This window comes from Labrus mixtus, chromosome 11 (assembly GCF_963584025.1).
Source record: "Labrus mixtus chromosome 11, fLabMix1.1, whole genome shotgun sequence".
NCBI lineage: Eukaryota > Metazoa > Chordata > Actinopteri > Labriformes > Labridae > Labrus > Labrus mixtus.
Genome location: NC_083622.1, coordinates 17,735,291 through 17,750,108, shown reverse-complemented (window position 1 = coordinate 17,750,108; position 14,818 = coordinate 17,735,291). Strand labels below are relative to the sequence as shown.

The following is a 14,818-nucleotide window of genomic DNA, read 5'->3' as shown; positions in this document are numbered from 1 at the left end:
TTGGAGAGCTTTTTTCTATCGACCTGGTCCCAAGGTATACACAACATGACCTCTCACCATGGTTTACTATTACCACAGGTTAACTATTGTTATTGTGTTTTGACAATAAAATGAGGTGGTTTGCTCACCTGGTGATGGGGTTACTAGGTTTTTGCACCTAGTAACAATGCTCAAAGTCAGGTGTTGTCAATGAAACAAGGACACAGCCTGTTGTGTGTGAGTTGAGGAGTTGGGTCAGTGGGTTCATATGTATGTTGTATGCAAGTGGGGGATGGGAAACCCCTTCATCCCTTCACTGCAACATGCAAGGCGCTTAGAGGCATCCACTGCTCCTCATGCTTTAACCTGGCATTTCACATCTAAAAATACCAGTAAAGCCAACATAATAACCAACCAGCAACTAAAGACTTATGAGGAGAGAAAATTCCAATCCATAAGATGAGAATGGAACAGATGATCTTTGTGCGTGTTTGTGTGTGTGTGTGTGTGTGTGTGGGGGGTGTGTGTATGTGTGTGTGTGTGTGTGTGTGTGTGTGTGTGTGTGTGTGTGTGTGTGTGTGTGTGTGTGTTTGTGTGTGTTTGTCTATACATTGTGCTATGTTGCACTGCATGTTTCTGGAGGGGGTCAATGAGTTCAGTATGTAGTAACCTAGAAGAGGGGGAAGCTACACCATGATCATATATCACAGACCTGGACACTGACTTGCTCATTGTGATCAAATCCCTATAAGTCACATTTTGATTTATAGGTAATTGATTTCCAACAATATATCAACATTTATAGAATTAAAAAAAACAGTTTTTTAATGTATTTATTTTTTTATCTAACAAGGAAAGTGTAAAGTAATCAATATTTCTGTAAATATGCCAGAGTTAGCCAAAAGTCTAGTTTCCATCTGGTGTCCCTGGACAGATTTGAGAATAGACTTCCCTAAAAGATAAAAAATAAATAAAACAAGAAAAGGGAAGGGGGAAAGACAATTAGGGTGCAAGCAACACCCTACGATGAAATATTGCTAAAAACTACAAATAGAAATAACTTCACAGATTGATGAGATCAATTATTTTCACAATTCGTTTTTGACTTTTTCGTGTCTGGCTTTTTTTTTTTTCATGAATCAGTTCAGGGCACTTTTTGTCAAAAATGCTTTGTAAAAGGATATACGCTATATGTCACAGAATATTCGAAATGTTGAGCAGGTTTGTGAGTTCAACAAATAGGACAACTAAAAAAAAACTAAAGTTGGAACAGGTGACTTGAACACATATATAACATGGCATGTTATATATGTTTTCAACTCACATAGTTTATGATCAAGTCCGTTTTTATCAATCTTCAATAAAAGATTATGAGTGGTTTGAATGACAGCTTAACATCTCAATGACTTCAACACTTATTATTATCGTCCTCATCTGATATGTATGCACACCTTAATGTAAATACTGCAAAAACTCTCTCCCTCATAGATTAACCCATTGGATACATAAGCATTTTCTTATTAGGCTATCATGTTTATCTTAGCACTTTTGCACTACCCACCGCTGCACTGTTGTCTTATTTAGTCCTGTACATATTAGTCTTTATTTATTTTGTGTTTATTGTTAATATTTATTGTTATTCTTGCTGTACTTACAGAGCACAGTTAACCAAAGTCAAATGACTTGTGTCTGTGAGCATACCTGACCAATAATGTTAATTCTGATTATTCATTTCCCCCACGTAACTCTTCTCTTTTTACTCTGTAAGGAGATCAAATGTATGCTTTGCTGTTTTTTTTGGAAGCGATTTTTCAATTAAACCCGTATCAGTATGTCTGGCGTGATAAATTGCATAACGTGGGCTATGTGACATTCTGGCGCGTTCTGTGTGCGCGTGCCTCTGTGTTTTGGGATGGAGTGTGATGAGGCGGGGTCATTAATACTGTGTGTGTGTGTGTGTGTGTGTGTGTGTGTGTGTGTGTGTGTGTGTGTGTGTGTGTGTGTGTATACATCTGATGATGCATAGAACATATTGTGCATCTCTCGGGCCTGGGCCTGCGCCGTAGTGCGTGCTTTGCTCGATTCGTGCGTGTGTTTACACCCTCTCACTGTAGTAGAGCAGCCCTGCCCGACTCCGTGCACACGAGCGACACATGAGTGGGCAGGACCGTGAGTGAACCGAAACGCCGTCCAAGTAACGCCGAGTAAAGCAATCACTGGCTGGATATATCAGCCAATGGCGTACGCCGCTGCCAGAACGACAGCCAATAGAAAGCGTGCAAAACGTGGGCACGTGGATCCGCGCACATGTTGACGCTCGTAAACTGCTGAGAGAAAGAGCGAGCAGAGACACAAACCGATGAACGGCCGGGCGGTGTGTGTGTGTGTGTGTGTTTGAGAGTTGAAGCTTGCCGCCCTGATGCTGCTCCAGCTACGGATTGTGTATTGACGGATCTAGTATTAAAGAAGGAGATAGAGCCCTAAACGAGTTTTTCAGGCTGTGGATGCTTTTATCTCACACCACTGAAGGTGAGTATTTCCAATTTGTTTAACGGCGAAGGTTTCCATAAGTTGGCAAGCCTGAAGGAATTTCCTGTCCCGCTATCCCGTTTGTGCTCCCGGTACAATCTGTTACAACAGCCAAAAATATATATTTTTAAAATATGGCTGTCAATACTCTTTCAAAATATGAATACCAGTGCTGTTACATTGACACTGCAGTCCATTTGAATTATCACATTTATGTTAAATGTTTTTTTTTTATTAGTCGTCGAGACATCCAGATTCTATCTGACATTTCTAAGAACGTAACTTTGTTACAAGTAAAGGTAAAATGATGTAAATGTGGGGTTTTGGTTCCTGTTGTGGACATGGTGGTGGGCTGAAACAGACAGGCAGGATACACCTGAGACGCAGCCTCATGATCCACGCGTACCGGTGCAGACTGTACCCACACATGCACCATCACCTCCCCTCCACCTCCATCCATCTTACCTCGCTCCATTCCAATGCCATCCACCAAACATAGACTTTGAACTCAATCACACTGGGCTCGGGAGAAATTGGAATAATGGCCAAATCGGATCATTTTGTTTTCAGGTGACTAATACAGGTGCATGTAAACAACGTGACATTTAGCCCAGGGAAGCAACTTGCCTGACGGTAAGAAAGCAATGGGACCCAAAGAAAACGTGAAAGACACAGTATGTTTGCTTTAAAAGCTGAAGATGGGCTTGTTTAAATGTTCTGTATCCCTGAAAATGCAGACATAGTGGCCCTCTGGCTGGTTCGTTCTATTTTTATAATTTAGTGTCGACACAGAGCAAAAATCTGTATCACCCTCTTTTTGTTGCTGAGAAGTTTAGACTTTATCATCCTGATAAAAGTGTTAGTTTGTTAAATGTTGGGGGTGTATTCCTGTGCGACTCCTTTCATTTCCTGTATCTTAGTCGGATCAGAGACCGGCAGTCACTCAGAGATTACAGAAAGAAAGGGAAGAAGACAGAGAAGGCACATGGCTGAAGATAGAGAACTCGTATGTGAGGAGGATGGGTGGAGGAATGAGTCTGTGCCAGAGGAGAGGAGCACCAGGCTTGTGTACACAGCGAACAGGATGAGCTGAAGAGAGAGCACAGAGAGATGAGTGGCGTACAAGAACGGAGCCGTACAGGAAAGAGAGACGTTCATGTGTGTTTGAGAGAATCCAGGGGGGGGTTGGAGAGCGAGTCCGAGACAGAGAGGAGGGGCTAGAGAGAGCTCCGGAGGCAGTGGGGGGGGGGAAGAGAGAGAGACTGCCTATTCTGATTTCACTACTCTACAAGCTCCCATCCCCCTCACGTTTTACTCTCCTCTCCAGTCTCCCAGTCTCCTCAATGGGAGCCAGACATGCACTACCATTGTGTGCCTACTGCCTACCCCCAGTCCCACTCTGCACCATGCTTAACTAGGGCACCAGTATACCCACCATTTTGAGTAATTGGGGTTATTTTTTTGGGATAGAGATAAGAAAAAAGGAGTATTGCCAGTTGTAAAGCAGATTTTATTTCAGAGCCTTCACATTCACTCTGCCCTGTCTTTCACTCGAGTTACAACTTTAAACATGCTGCACTTTAATGTTCAAATTAGCAGTTTTTGTGCCTTTTCCCGAAGTGATTGTCTGTCAAAATAACCCTCTGCTGCTTCCTCCGCAGAAATGCAGTCCCAGGGCAGCACTTCCTCCCAGCCTTCCTTTGATTCCCTGAGCTCCAGCGACAGCCTCGTGTTCAGCGACTCGGAGCAGGCGGAGGACGACGCGGACGTCTTCCTGACCGACGGCTCTTCCTCCGTCATCATCGGCGGGGTGGGCGGGGCGGCGGCCGGTGAAGACAGAGGAACAGACAGTCCCGGGTCCCAGTGGACGTGTGACAGCTTCCCCTATAAAGAGGAAGACGAGGAGTCTTACAGGTTGGGGAACAGTGGTGGCGGCAAGTCAGCTCGCATCAGCCTGGAGGAGACGGGTCATTCAAGCCAGATCCCCAAATCAGAGGGTGACCTGCTGTTTGCTCAAAAGGTAAATACTGGAGGGCCTAGAAAGATAGAGTGATGATAGGAGGGATGACAGGGCAATATGTTAACAGAAGAAACCCCAGTAGACTGATTCAGACAGCAGCGCCCAACCCAAACTCTGTAGTAATCTATCTTCTTCCCTTTTCTTCTGTCAGTGTGCTGAGCTGCAGGGTTTTGTCAGGCCCCTGCTGGAGCTGCTGAATGGACTGAAGAGGGGCCGTTTCGACCGGGGTAAGGGTCCTTACATCACTGCTTCCTCATAAGCATGTGTAGAGACTGGCAGCCTGAGTTGTAGATGCTGAACAGAGGTTTATTTGGTCAGAGATTCTTTGCATTAGAGAGTGATCCTGTGTGTGTGTGTGTGTGTGTGTGTGTGTGTGTGTGTGTGTGTGTGTGTGTGTGTGTGTGTGTGTGTGTGTGTGTGTGTGTGTGTGTGTGTGTGTGTGTGTGTGTGTGTGTGTGTGTGTGTGTGTGTGTGTGTGTGTGTGTGTGTGTGTGTGTGTGTGTGTGTGTGTGTGTGTGTGTGTGTGTGTGTGTGTGTGTGTGTGTGTGTGTGTGTGTGTGTGTGTGTGTGTGTGTGTGGCAGCAGCAGTGTGTATTGATGCAGCCTATTGATGTATTCCAAAGTGCTGTGTGTGTGAAGCGACAGTCTTCTGGCTGACTCATCTGAGACGAGTAGACAAGAGTCTATAGATATCATAAAGTGAAGGTGGTGTGTGTCGAGATAAAGAGAGTCTGTGCATGTCTATATTTGCGTGTTTGTCCGTGACTATGAAGTATGATAGTGCAAATGCTGACTGAGGGATTATGTTTTTGATCGACAGGTTTGAGTAGTTTCCAGCAGAGCGTTGCCATGGATCGAATCCAAAGGATCGTGGGGGTTTTGCAGAGACCAAACAGCGGGTAAGATGTCAGCCACATTGTCTTTTCATTCACCCTCTGATGTGTTAGCTATCTGTTCTCATCTTTCTTTTGCAACAATGGTAGACCAAACGTTTTGGCTGAGTTTTAGCATGTAAGTTTAGTTAAAACTAGAAGGGAGCAGTTGAGTCCTCAGGTTAGGTAGAGTTACATAATCTGCCTGCAGTGCAGACAAACAAAACTTCTGAAGAAATTGTACCTAGATCCATATGCAAGACCATACATGTCCAGGTTGTTTCCTGTGCAGTAACATAATATATCATCATTTCCTCACTTAAATCTCAAAATTTTCCTTGTAGAGAGAAGTACCTCAACACCCTGCTCCAGGTGGAGATGATGTTGAAGCTCTGGTTTCCTCAGATCACCGCTCAACCTGTTTCTACAGCCTCCAGTGTCACCACATCGCCCGCTCGCTCACTCCAAGACACCTCCACCCCGATGCACAAGCACAGGGATCAGTCACATATTCCTGTTAAGGTGAGAGAGCCTGCAAGAACTACTTGTGCTAACACAAATGTCCCCCTCCATTTTCCTCCATTATAAAGTGCCTTATGTTCACCTGCACATTTCTCTCCTGCTTGTTTTCCAGAAGCGCAGACTCAGCTGGACAGGCACAGACTCCCCCACGCCTTCCCCCGTGCTTCTCAAGTGCCCCCGCATCAGTGCAGAAGATAAGAGGGTGAAGCATGGTCTTGATGAAAGAGACGGCTCTCCTCCTCCTTCATCAGTTGCCTCTGATGCAAACAAAAATGTAAAAGATGTGGCCGGCGACAGCCTGCTAAACGAAGACTCAAAGGGAAAGGACAGTGACAGCGAGGATCCAAGCAAGCTAGCAAAATATAAAACAGGTCAGAGCTCAGAGCCCAGCCTGACATGGGTTCATGTCGCACCCATCCTGTCCCCACGGAAGGCCTGCCCATCACATGAGGGCACATCGGTGGCAGGTAACAATGAAAACCAGCCCATCACTGCCATCTCTCCACACATCAGGAGGGGCAGTCCTGCTATGCAGGACAGCTGCGTCTCTTCGACAACAACCTACAAGCACCCCAAAAATCTGAAGAAGCTAGCTCTGTGCCAAAGCCAGCCTGTTGCTGGACAACAGAGTGAGAGCGAGACCATTGAGACCTGTCAAGGTCAAAATGTCACACTCAAGCCTTTGCCCAGTGTGTGCCCCGCCTCCTTAGAGACCTAATGCAATGAAGGAGCAAAGCAGGCAGCAATGCTTTGTTACACCACCAGGCTACACGCTGCTGTGAGAGCATGTGTTAAAGAGAGGAAAGGAGGAAAGGTTTTAGGATGAAAGATGTTCAAATTAATGATGGAACATACACAATCCTTAATTAATAACACAACAGTTATTGACAAATACAGGATATAATATGTGGAAAAAGCAAATGTCACAATTACATAACAATCTACGCATTTGCACAAAAGCAGTTGTGTTTGAGGTGACTTGGGAAGATCACTTGAAGCAGAAAGCTATTTACAGCTTCCTGAGTAATGATCAATAGGAGGGAAATTATGAAGAAGTCTGAGGAGCAAATAATAGTCTCTCCATAGCTTGGAAGCAATCAATAGATTCAGAGATGACTATTGGCAGGCCTCTAACTCGAGGGACACACACTTGATCAGGAATCAGAAAAGCTTATGACAATATTCAGATTGATGTTTCTGAGTTTATTTGTGAAGAGGTTGCTCTAAGTAGGATTCAAACGCAGTGTGAGCTGATATGATTTTTGACAGGAGATAAACAAGACCTTACATTAACTTGTAGATAATGTTGATGTTTCTGGCTTGAAGAGGACGTTTGAGTCTAAGGTCACTAAAATCTGGTAGCTAGTGACGTGAGAAACAGTGTACAGAACAGAGCCTTTTACTGTACGTGTGGTATGATGGAGTCATTGGAAACTGTGGGAAGAAATGATGTCATCAACTCACTAATGTCATTCAAGAACAGTTGGGGCAACGAGAGGAGTGGCATCCGATGTCTCGTAACTTTCTGCTCAGTGCCCTGCAAAACGGACGTGCTATCAGAGTTGTGAAAATCCAAGAAGAAAAAAACAAGGACCATTTGAAGTCATGCGACTCCAACAGTTAATTTATTCATCTGTAGATTGGACACTGCATTTATTTATTGTTTGTATTTATTTATTGGGCAGCTGAATATTGCCTTCTGTGCACTTGCATAGCTTGGTCTACGACTTGTTTGAGGAGACTGGGAAGATGCTGTTGACAGTTTGAGGTTTTTATTGCCATCATGAGGAAAAAACAAAAACAAGAAAGGAAGTGAAAACTTATGATTGGAATATTGGGACTACTGTGCCTTTTAACCAAATAATAGGATGTGTTCACAAAAGCATTTGGTGCTTTCAGTACATTCATGCTGCGTTTTGATTGTTTTTGCTTTGATTTCACAAAACCAGTACACACACACATTCAATCATGAAAGCCTACATGTAGTCATTTTCATCCTGCTTCTTCACGCAAACCAACAGTATCATTCATTTTCTATCTACTGCTCTACAATTCAGACATCTACAGTTAATCCAAACGGCCTACATCTACAGCAGTGGCTACTTTTTTTGTCAGGTAGTATTAAAGTGTAGCCTTCCTTTGGCTCAACAGAGGAACAGACTGATCTGCACTTATAGCTGGTGCTCTTGAAAAACTTGAAAAAACAGAAATATAAATGTAAGGGAGGAAAATCTTTATTGCACCACCCTCTACTGCTGCTAATGTTATTCTAATTCCAGTTCTGTTATGATGTTTGATAGGAGGCTCTTGATAATTACAATCTAATAAATGTAGTAGGGGGGGTTCAGCAATGTGATTGGATTTATCTATATTGCAAAAAGTATTGTAAATATTTAGACAAAGATATTTTTAAATTGGTATGAGTGCTTCATACTCTATTTACATGGGTAGAGAGGAGGGAAATCCTCGTACCAGACTCCTTTAAAAAAACAAAGCACCACATTTGAACACAGCCGCAGGCAGCCTCCATGTTACTGCCTATATTTGCCGAGTAAGGAGCATACAAACCCTCAGTCACAGGTCCCAGAGTCGGACCATCTCAACCCGTCCCGTCTTTAAATGTGACGGCACGAGGGGCCAGACGCTGACTCTGGACCAGAGGCTGGGGTTGTCCTCCATCTCCTCCTCCTGTTTTTAATGGTTGTGGTATGACAGAGAAACCAATTGCACTTATTTTTCATTGTTAATGTCCTTTTTTCATGTATGTTTTCTACTGCTGTGACCACTGCTGATTGGTCAGGAATAATATGTCTTGTTTTTTTTAGCTGCCTTTTTCTTCTTAAAGTGTACAAGCTGACTGTAGTCCCCCCCCCCCCCCCACTCTGCAGCATTCGTCTGCCCTTGCCCTCTCTCCTTCATCTCTCTCAATCCTGTTAGTATCTTTTCTTTCTGAACTAAACTCTGTCTCTCTCTTCTTCACCCATCTTTACATGATATAACTCTTCTGGCTACTTTTTCAATAATGGTGAAAAGAAACGAAAAAAATCTTTTAATAAATGACACTTTTTTTGAAAGCTAAACTGTGAGCCTGTTGTTTTGTTTGAGTATTTGGATAGCTTATATTTTGGGTGTAATTTACAGTGATGTAAGAAAGCAGCTCTCACTGAACAGATGCGGGACTCAATGGGGTGCAGATTTAGGGACTGTACATTTTGAAGTGTGCGTGTGTGGATCGGGGGGTAGAAGGAGGGGCGGCAGTGTGTGAGACTATAGCCTCGGTAATCTGACTGGAAGAAGTGGGGGGGGGGGGGGGAGGCGGCTGATCCTCCAACCAGCTGCTTCTCCAGAGAACAAACATTAAACATTACTGTAGATTTTATGTGTGTTCTTGAGGGATGGTTATTTTCATAAAATCAAAATGAATGTAAACCTGGTGTGTTTAGAGGAGAAAGGAGCCTTTGTCTGGTGCATTCATAGTTCAGTTACAGAACCGTCAAACGGGCTCAAATCTGATCTCTACATCCAAGCGTGCTGATTTCAGCCCCTCTTCAAAAAAAGGAAAGGGTGAGAGTCAGACTTACCTTGCTAATCACTCACCACAGTGTCCTGTTCTCCCATTTAAGCCCATTCAATGTTCAAACTAGGTTTTATTGCTAGTTATTTATACAAAATTGGATTTAATTTTATTTTTGTAACATCAACAAAAAGCCAAAAAATAGTTGTCAGTCAAAGCACAATGGGGGATGGGTTAATTTAATATTATGTAACACGTAACAATACATTACATTTACACCTTGATAAATATAAGATACATAAAAATAAAATGTTCACGTAAAGCTGTGATTTACATGTTGTGATGATGTGTTTTTAAGTGCTTTTTATATTTTATTAAATAACTTTATTCCAAATTGAGCAGCCTCCATCCTGTGCTGACTGAATGTCCTGGGTTTTAGATTGATCATTAAACAAATCTAGCTTTGAGTACTTTTTAATTAAACTAAATCTGATTTCATATGGACCTAATTATTAATCATCAACAAAAAAATGTAAGATTGCTAAAAAAAAACTAAAAAAAACTGTTGTATGTGTTAGCTATGATTTCACGAATGTAGTCTTTCTTTATTCTTTTACTCAAATACTTGAACATGTTGAAAACCTCTCTTCTCTCCAGCAGAACATCCATGGATACTGCGTGCCAGTGGGCACGAGACTGGCAAATTTTAAGAGGGTGTGGTTTGATTTGTCCCTGCTCAGACAGGATGAAATCAGCCATGCTGCACGTTCTCACACACGCACACACAAACATACCCAAAGTCATAAACACTGATGCCCACGCGCGTGTGCGCCCCTCCCTGCCTCATGCTCTGACACACTGACTGGCTGATTTTGTGATGGGCCTGTCTCTGACACACTGACTGTACTACATTACAACAACAGAGACCGGCCCGCCTCCCCCCCTAGCAGCCCCCCCTTGTATCCATGCAGTTTTTAAGCAGAAGAGCCCCTGCCCTACGTCTCCCTCCTCCCCCTCTTCCTCCTCTGGAGGCTGGAAATGAGGGGCAAGAGGAAGAGGACAGCAAGAGGATGTGTGGAGGGCGCAGAGAGAAGGACTGACCTCACACAGATTCTGGGAGCACGGAGGATATTTGTTGTTTTATTAAAATCTTGTTTTCAATAACAATGACTTTTTTTTTACATCAAGACATTTGAACCTTGTTTTTTTACGTTGCCCTCTCGAAATAAAAAGTCTTACACCCCCACTGCATTCATTAAAAATCAGCTATATTTGTAATGATATATAATATACCACACAGTCTGCAGTAGGTTGAAAACAATCCAGAAATAATTGTTATTGCATCATAAATGTTCTCACTTGTTTTCACTACTCCGAGTATCCCACAGGCTTGTGTTGGATTATTTGAGCACGTGTGTCTGTGCATCAATAGGATTGCACATAATGAACTTACTGCCCCTCTGATCCCTCGTTGTGTTGCTGTTAATTGTGCTCTCACATCCACTTATTGGTTTTAACAAGTTAATGATTTAAGGGAGTCTGTCCATTTCTATCGCCTGTGCCATGTGCATAACAGAGGGAATGACACAATGAGGTGCTTATTCACTTATTCTGCTCCCTTATTCAACTCCCCTCCCCCATTATTCATTCAGTGCACTCCAGTGAAACTCACGCGACGGGAAACCATGCTGTGACTTTACAACTACACACACGCGCACAAACACACACATACAGACTCACACACTTGCTCTTACTCGCCCCAAGTCCCCGGGGGTATTTAATGCCGTCCAGTCCCAAAACAGCCTGGATGCTCATTAAAATTGCACAGTGGACAGCCCTGCTATGGAAATCTGAGCTACTTTGAACTCATCTCTGCCTTGCTGGAACTCACAATGATGATGAGGATGACGGGCCTCGGTGTGTATGGGGGTTTGAGGATGCTACTCTGCCAACCATCTGTGGTCCCAATCTCTATGATGTCACCAATAGGGGACACAGTTAAGACAGAGGTACCAGGACTACATTTTCAAGGACGCACGTGTATCTCGTGACATTGTGGGTGTGTGATATTTGGGGCACAGCCGAGCTACAGGCAAATAACCATCCCCATCCGTTTCTTTTGGCCTGGATGCGTTTCTCGGGGAGTCTGCTCGTGATGACGCCATCTTACACAACTGCTCAATTATTCAAGTAGAGTAGTTGAGAGGGAATCACCGGATGAAATATACAGAGGGCAGAAAAAGGGGCGTGTAAAGAAAGTGAGAGGGGTTACAAATGGTAAATAAGTGAGCAATAGAAGCTTACAATCAGGGTGGATGACTGGGGTGTAGCAGATACACATGCACCCCACACTGAGGCTTCAGCAGAACATGTGTGAAGTAAAGGCAGCGGGGTCCCCTGAGATTGTATCTTCCAACATGATTTACAGCCCCTGTCAGATACAATGAAATAAAACTGGGTCAGCATGATGAAACATGTCATATTGATACTTGATGAATCAAAAAGCTGCATGAAAAATACACATAAGGAATATTTTAAACAATGTTCTAAATTAAATACTTATCCAACATTAATGACAAAGCAATAATGCACATAATTAGTTCATTGAAAAACTTAGGGCAAATATTCAGCGAATGAAATCGAGCAACATGGACTCAATACTTGCTGCTTTGCTGATATTGAACTAGGATTAACTTTGCACTAAAAGCCCCACATTCCAGAAATATAATACATTAATTCACACAGCTCTCTCCACGCGCCCCATGACGATGAATCAAACATGTTTGAGCTGCACAGACAAGTGAAAGTCCCTGTGTGAGGGTGTGTGCATGTGATCCTGTGTGTGTGTGTGTGTGTGTGTGTGTGTGTGTGTGTGTGTGTGTGTGTGTGTGTGTGTGTGTGTGTGTGTGTGTGTGTGTGTGTGTGTGTGTGTGTGATGTGTATAGAAAAATATCTGTGTATTGTCATAGTATGTGCTGAGGTGTCATTACATAATAGAGCCGGCTGGAGAGAGAGAGAGGGAGGGAGGGGAGTGGCAGACAACACATGTGGGGTGCCAACTGGGGGTATTGGGTGATCTCTCCCGGTGGTGATTGTGGCGATAGCGGGGGGTGGGTAAATAAGGTGATTGAATGGACTGTTTACTGGCTTTTTGGTATTTGATTCCTAACAGATTATGGTATTACTCTTGTAAATCTCATGTTGAGTAATAAACATGTTTGTTTATACAAATTATAGTGAAATTAAAAGCATGAATTAAGTTACAGCGACTTAACAGTGAATTCATTTCTTCTCTGCTGAACATGTTTAAAGTTATATGATGTAAGCCCTTGTGCTGCTGCTCTCAAACACCTTGGTTCTTTTTATACATTTTATCTGCACTTTTAATGTCACTTTACAGTTTTTATAGCTCCATCCTGTCACCTTGTTTATTGTACTGTTGACTTATCATATTGATTTCCCTAACCACAGGAGATAAGCCATATGAATGATCATTGTAGGTATAGTTGCAATAAAGTGAATTCTGATTCTCAGAGTTACGGACTAACGGACCAGTTTTAGTATCAATCTGGCAATGACTGTCTCATATCATGCTGAAATCAACAGGAGATACACAGGGAACTGTTTTGATCATCTTCATTATTTGAACATTTCATCCAAAAAGAAAAAACATTCACTGGTTCCATCTGGTTATAAGTGAGGATTTGCAAGATTTCTCCAGGTTAATGACATTTTTTGTAATTGCACATTTTGGGGATTTAAGACTGCTGACATGACAGAAAAATCCATCCATCTGACGACATCACTTAAACAGCCAATATGAATAATTTTCATGACTTATGCCCAAAGCATGATACATCTGAGAGTTTGTATAATTCAAAGTGGATCCAGAAAGGAGGAAACAAGGTGAGAAAATGCCAAAAGAAAAGCCAGAGGCAGAGGCAATGTACAAGGTGTATAGAAGACGCTTTTTTTTAATCGACACCAACATCTTCAATATCGTCATCGTCATTTTTTGCCCAGGAATTTAAAAAAGAAGCAAATAAAGTCCATCAACCTTTCTCATGATGTTTTGTTTCATCCAACCATCAGTCCAAAGCCGGAGATATGCAACTTGCTCTGAAAAATTAAGTAAATTATTATTGTTTTTGAGGCCAACTATGCTTGTAATGTATACAACAGCTGAACAGAGACATAAAAAAAATGGGTGGAGAGAGTGGGGGATGACATACAGCATCTGGGATTTGAACCCACGGCTGCTGAGATGAGGACTATTGTATCAATACAATGGGTGCTCAACATAACCGCTAGGCTATGTGGTGCCCAGTAAATTCATTTTCAAATCAAGTCAATCAAAATTTCAAATGTAAATATAAACAATTGTTTTAGATCTGCATGTTACATTACAACCTGTGATGTTGTACTGTTTTTTGTTGTTGTTGTTGTTTTTTTTTTTTACAAATCTTTTATCATTTTTGTTGCCTGATTAAAAAACAACAATAAAACAATGACCAAATAATAAGAATGAGAACAGTAAGTATCCTCTGACCCTGAACAGGGTAAGCAGTATAAATAATGGATGGATGGACAGTAAGTAAGTTTTAATAGTCGGCTATATGTTTGCTTTGCATTGCAAATCAGTAACTTGCACAACGTTAAGTTGCACTTCTGTTCTCTTTTACAGAATATACAGTATGGGTTCAACTCATTTCATGTAGGGCTTTGATTCTGAGCCAAGTAACAGGACGGTCAAAGAATGAATCAAAGTCAGGTCACGTCTATACACAAATAAGCTTGATTTTAATTTCACAACACAAAAAGAGCAGATCTAGGCCGTACTCTTTAGTAAGATTTACAAAGACCCAACATGAATCCACCATGAGCACAGCACTGGGCAACATTTAGCAAAGTAACAGTGGCAAGGAGAAACTGCCTCTTAACAGAAAGAAACCTTGAGCAGAATCAGACTCATCTACATCAACTGTGATGAGCTTAGAAAAGGGGACAGAGAGAGACCAACAGAGCAACAACAAAAACAACAACAACAATGAATACCATTCCAGTTATAATGGGAGAAGTACATGTTATAACAAGAAAAGTATGATAATAGATGAATATTTATATAAACATTAGCAACTATAATGGCAATGAAATGTGGACGACAGATAATGTTTATTATGGCAGCCGAAGTCAAGCAGCCCTAAGAATAAAATGAACATTTACAGCATCAAAAAAGGAAAACAGGGAAAGTTGTTCAATTTTTTTTGTGGTGCTAAAGAGAGATGTCTACCACATGTCCTTCCACATACTAAATCGTGGTTACTGCAAACCACAAAAAAGTTAAGTCCTGTGATGACCTATATAAACTAAAGCTGTAGTGGG

The 14,818-nt window shown here is 42.2% G+C and overlaps 1 protein-coding gene across 2 annotated transcripts; it reads left to right on the top strand.

The window, feature by feature from the left end:
• Positions 1-2,316: 2,316 nt before the first annotated feature.
• LOC132983882 (uncharacterized) lies at positions 2,317-9,002 on the top strand. 2 transcript variants are annotated; one of them, XM_061050416.1, is made up of 6 exons: positions 2,317-2,508; positions 4,170-4,528; positions 4,680-4,755; positions 5,349-5,427; positions 5,745-5,922; positions 6,035-9,002. In XM_061050416.1, the coding sequence occupies exons 1-6, from the start codon at positions 2,484-2,486 to the stop codon at positions 6,638-6,640; spliced, it is 1,323 nt and encodes a 440-aa protein (XP_060906399.1). In that variant the 5' UTR covers positions 2,317-2,483; the 3' UTR covers positions 6,641-9,002. The 2 variants fall into 2 exon arrangements, with proteins under 2 accessions (XP_060906399.1, XP_060906400.1); XM_061050417.1 differs by lacking the exon at positions 2,317-2,508 and adding an exon at positions 3,773-3,951.
• Positions 9,003-14,818: the final 5,816 nt, after the last annotated feature.

What these genes read in the sequence shown, in the direction of transcription:
- LOC132983882 (XM_061050416.1), top strand. Translation starts at nt 2,484, where the DNA reads ATGCTTTTATCTCACACCACTGAAG. An exon ending in ACCTGCTGTTTGCTCAAAAG is followed by an intron (nt 4,529 to 4,679) that starts GTAAATACTGGA and finishes TTCTTCTGTCAG; the next exon opens with TGTGCTGAGCTGCAGGGTTT. An exon ending in AGTCACATATTCCTGTTAAG is followed by an intron (nt 5,923 to 6,034) that starts GTGAGAGAGCCT and finishes CTTGTTTTCCAG; the next exon opens with AAGCGCAGACTCAGCTGGAC.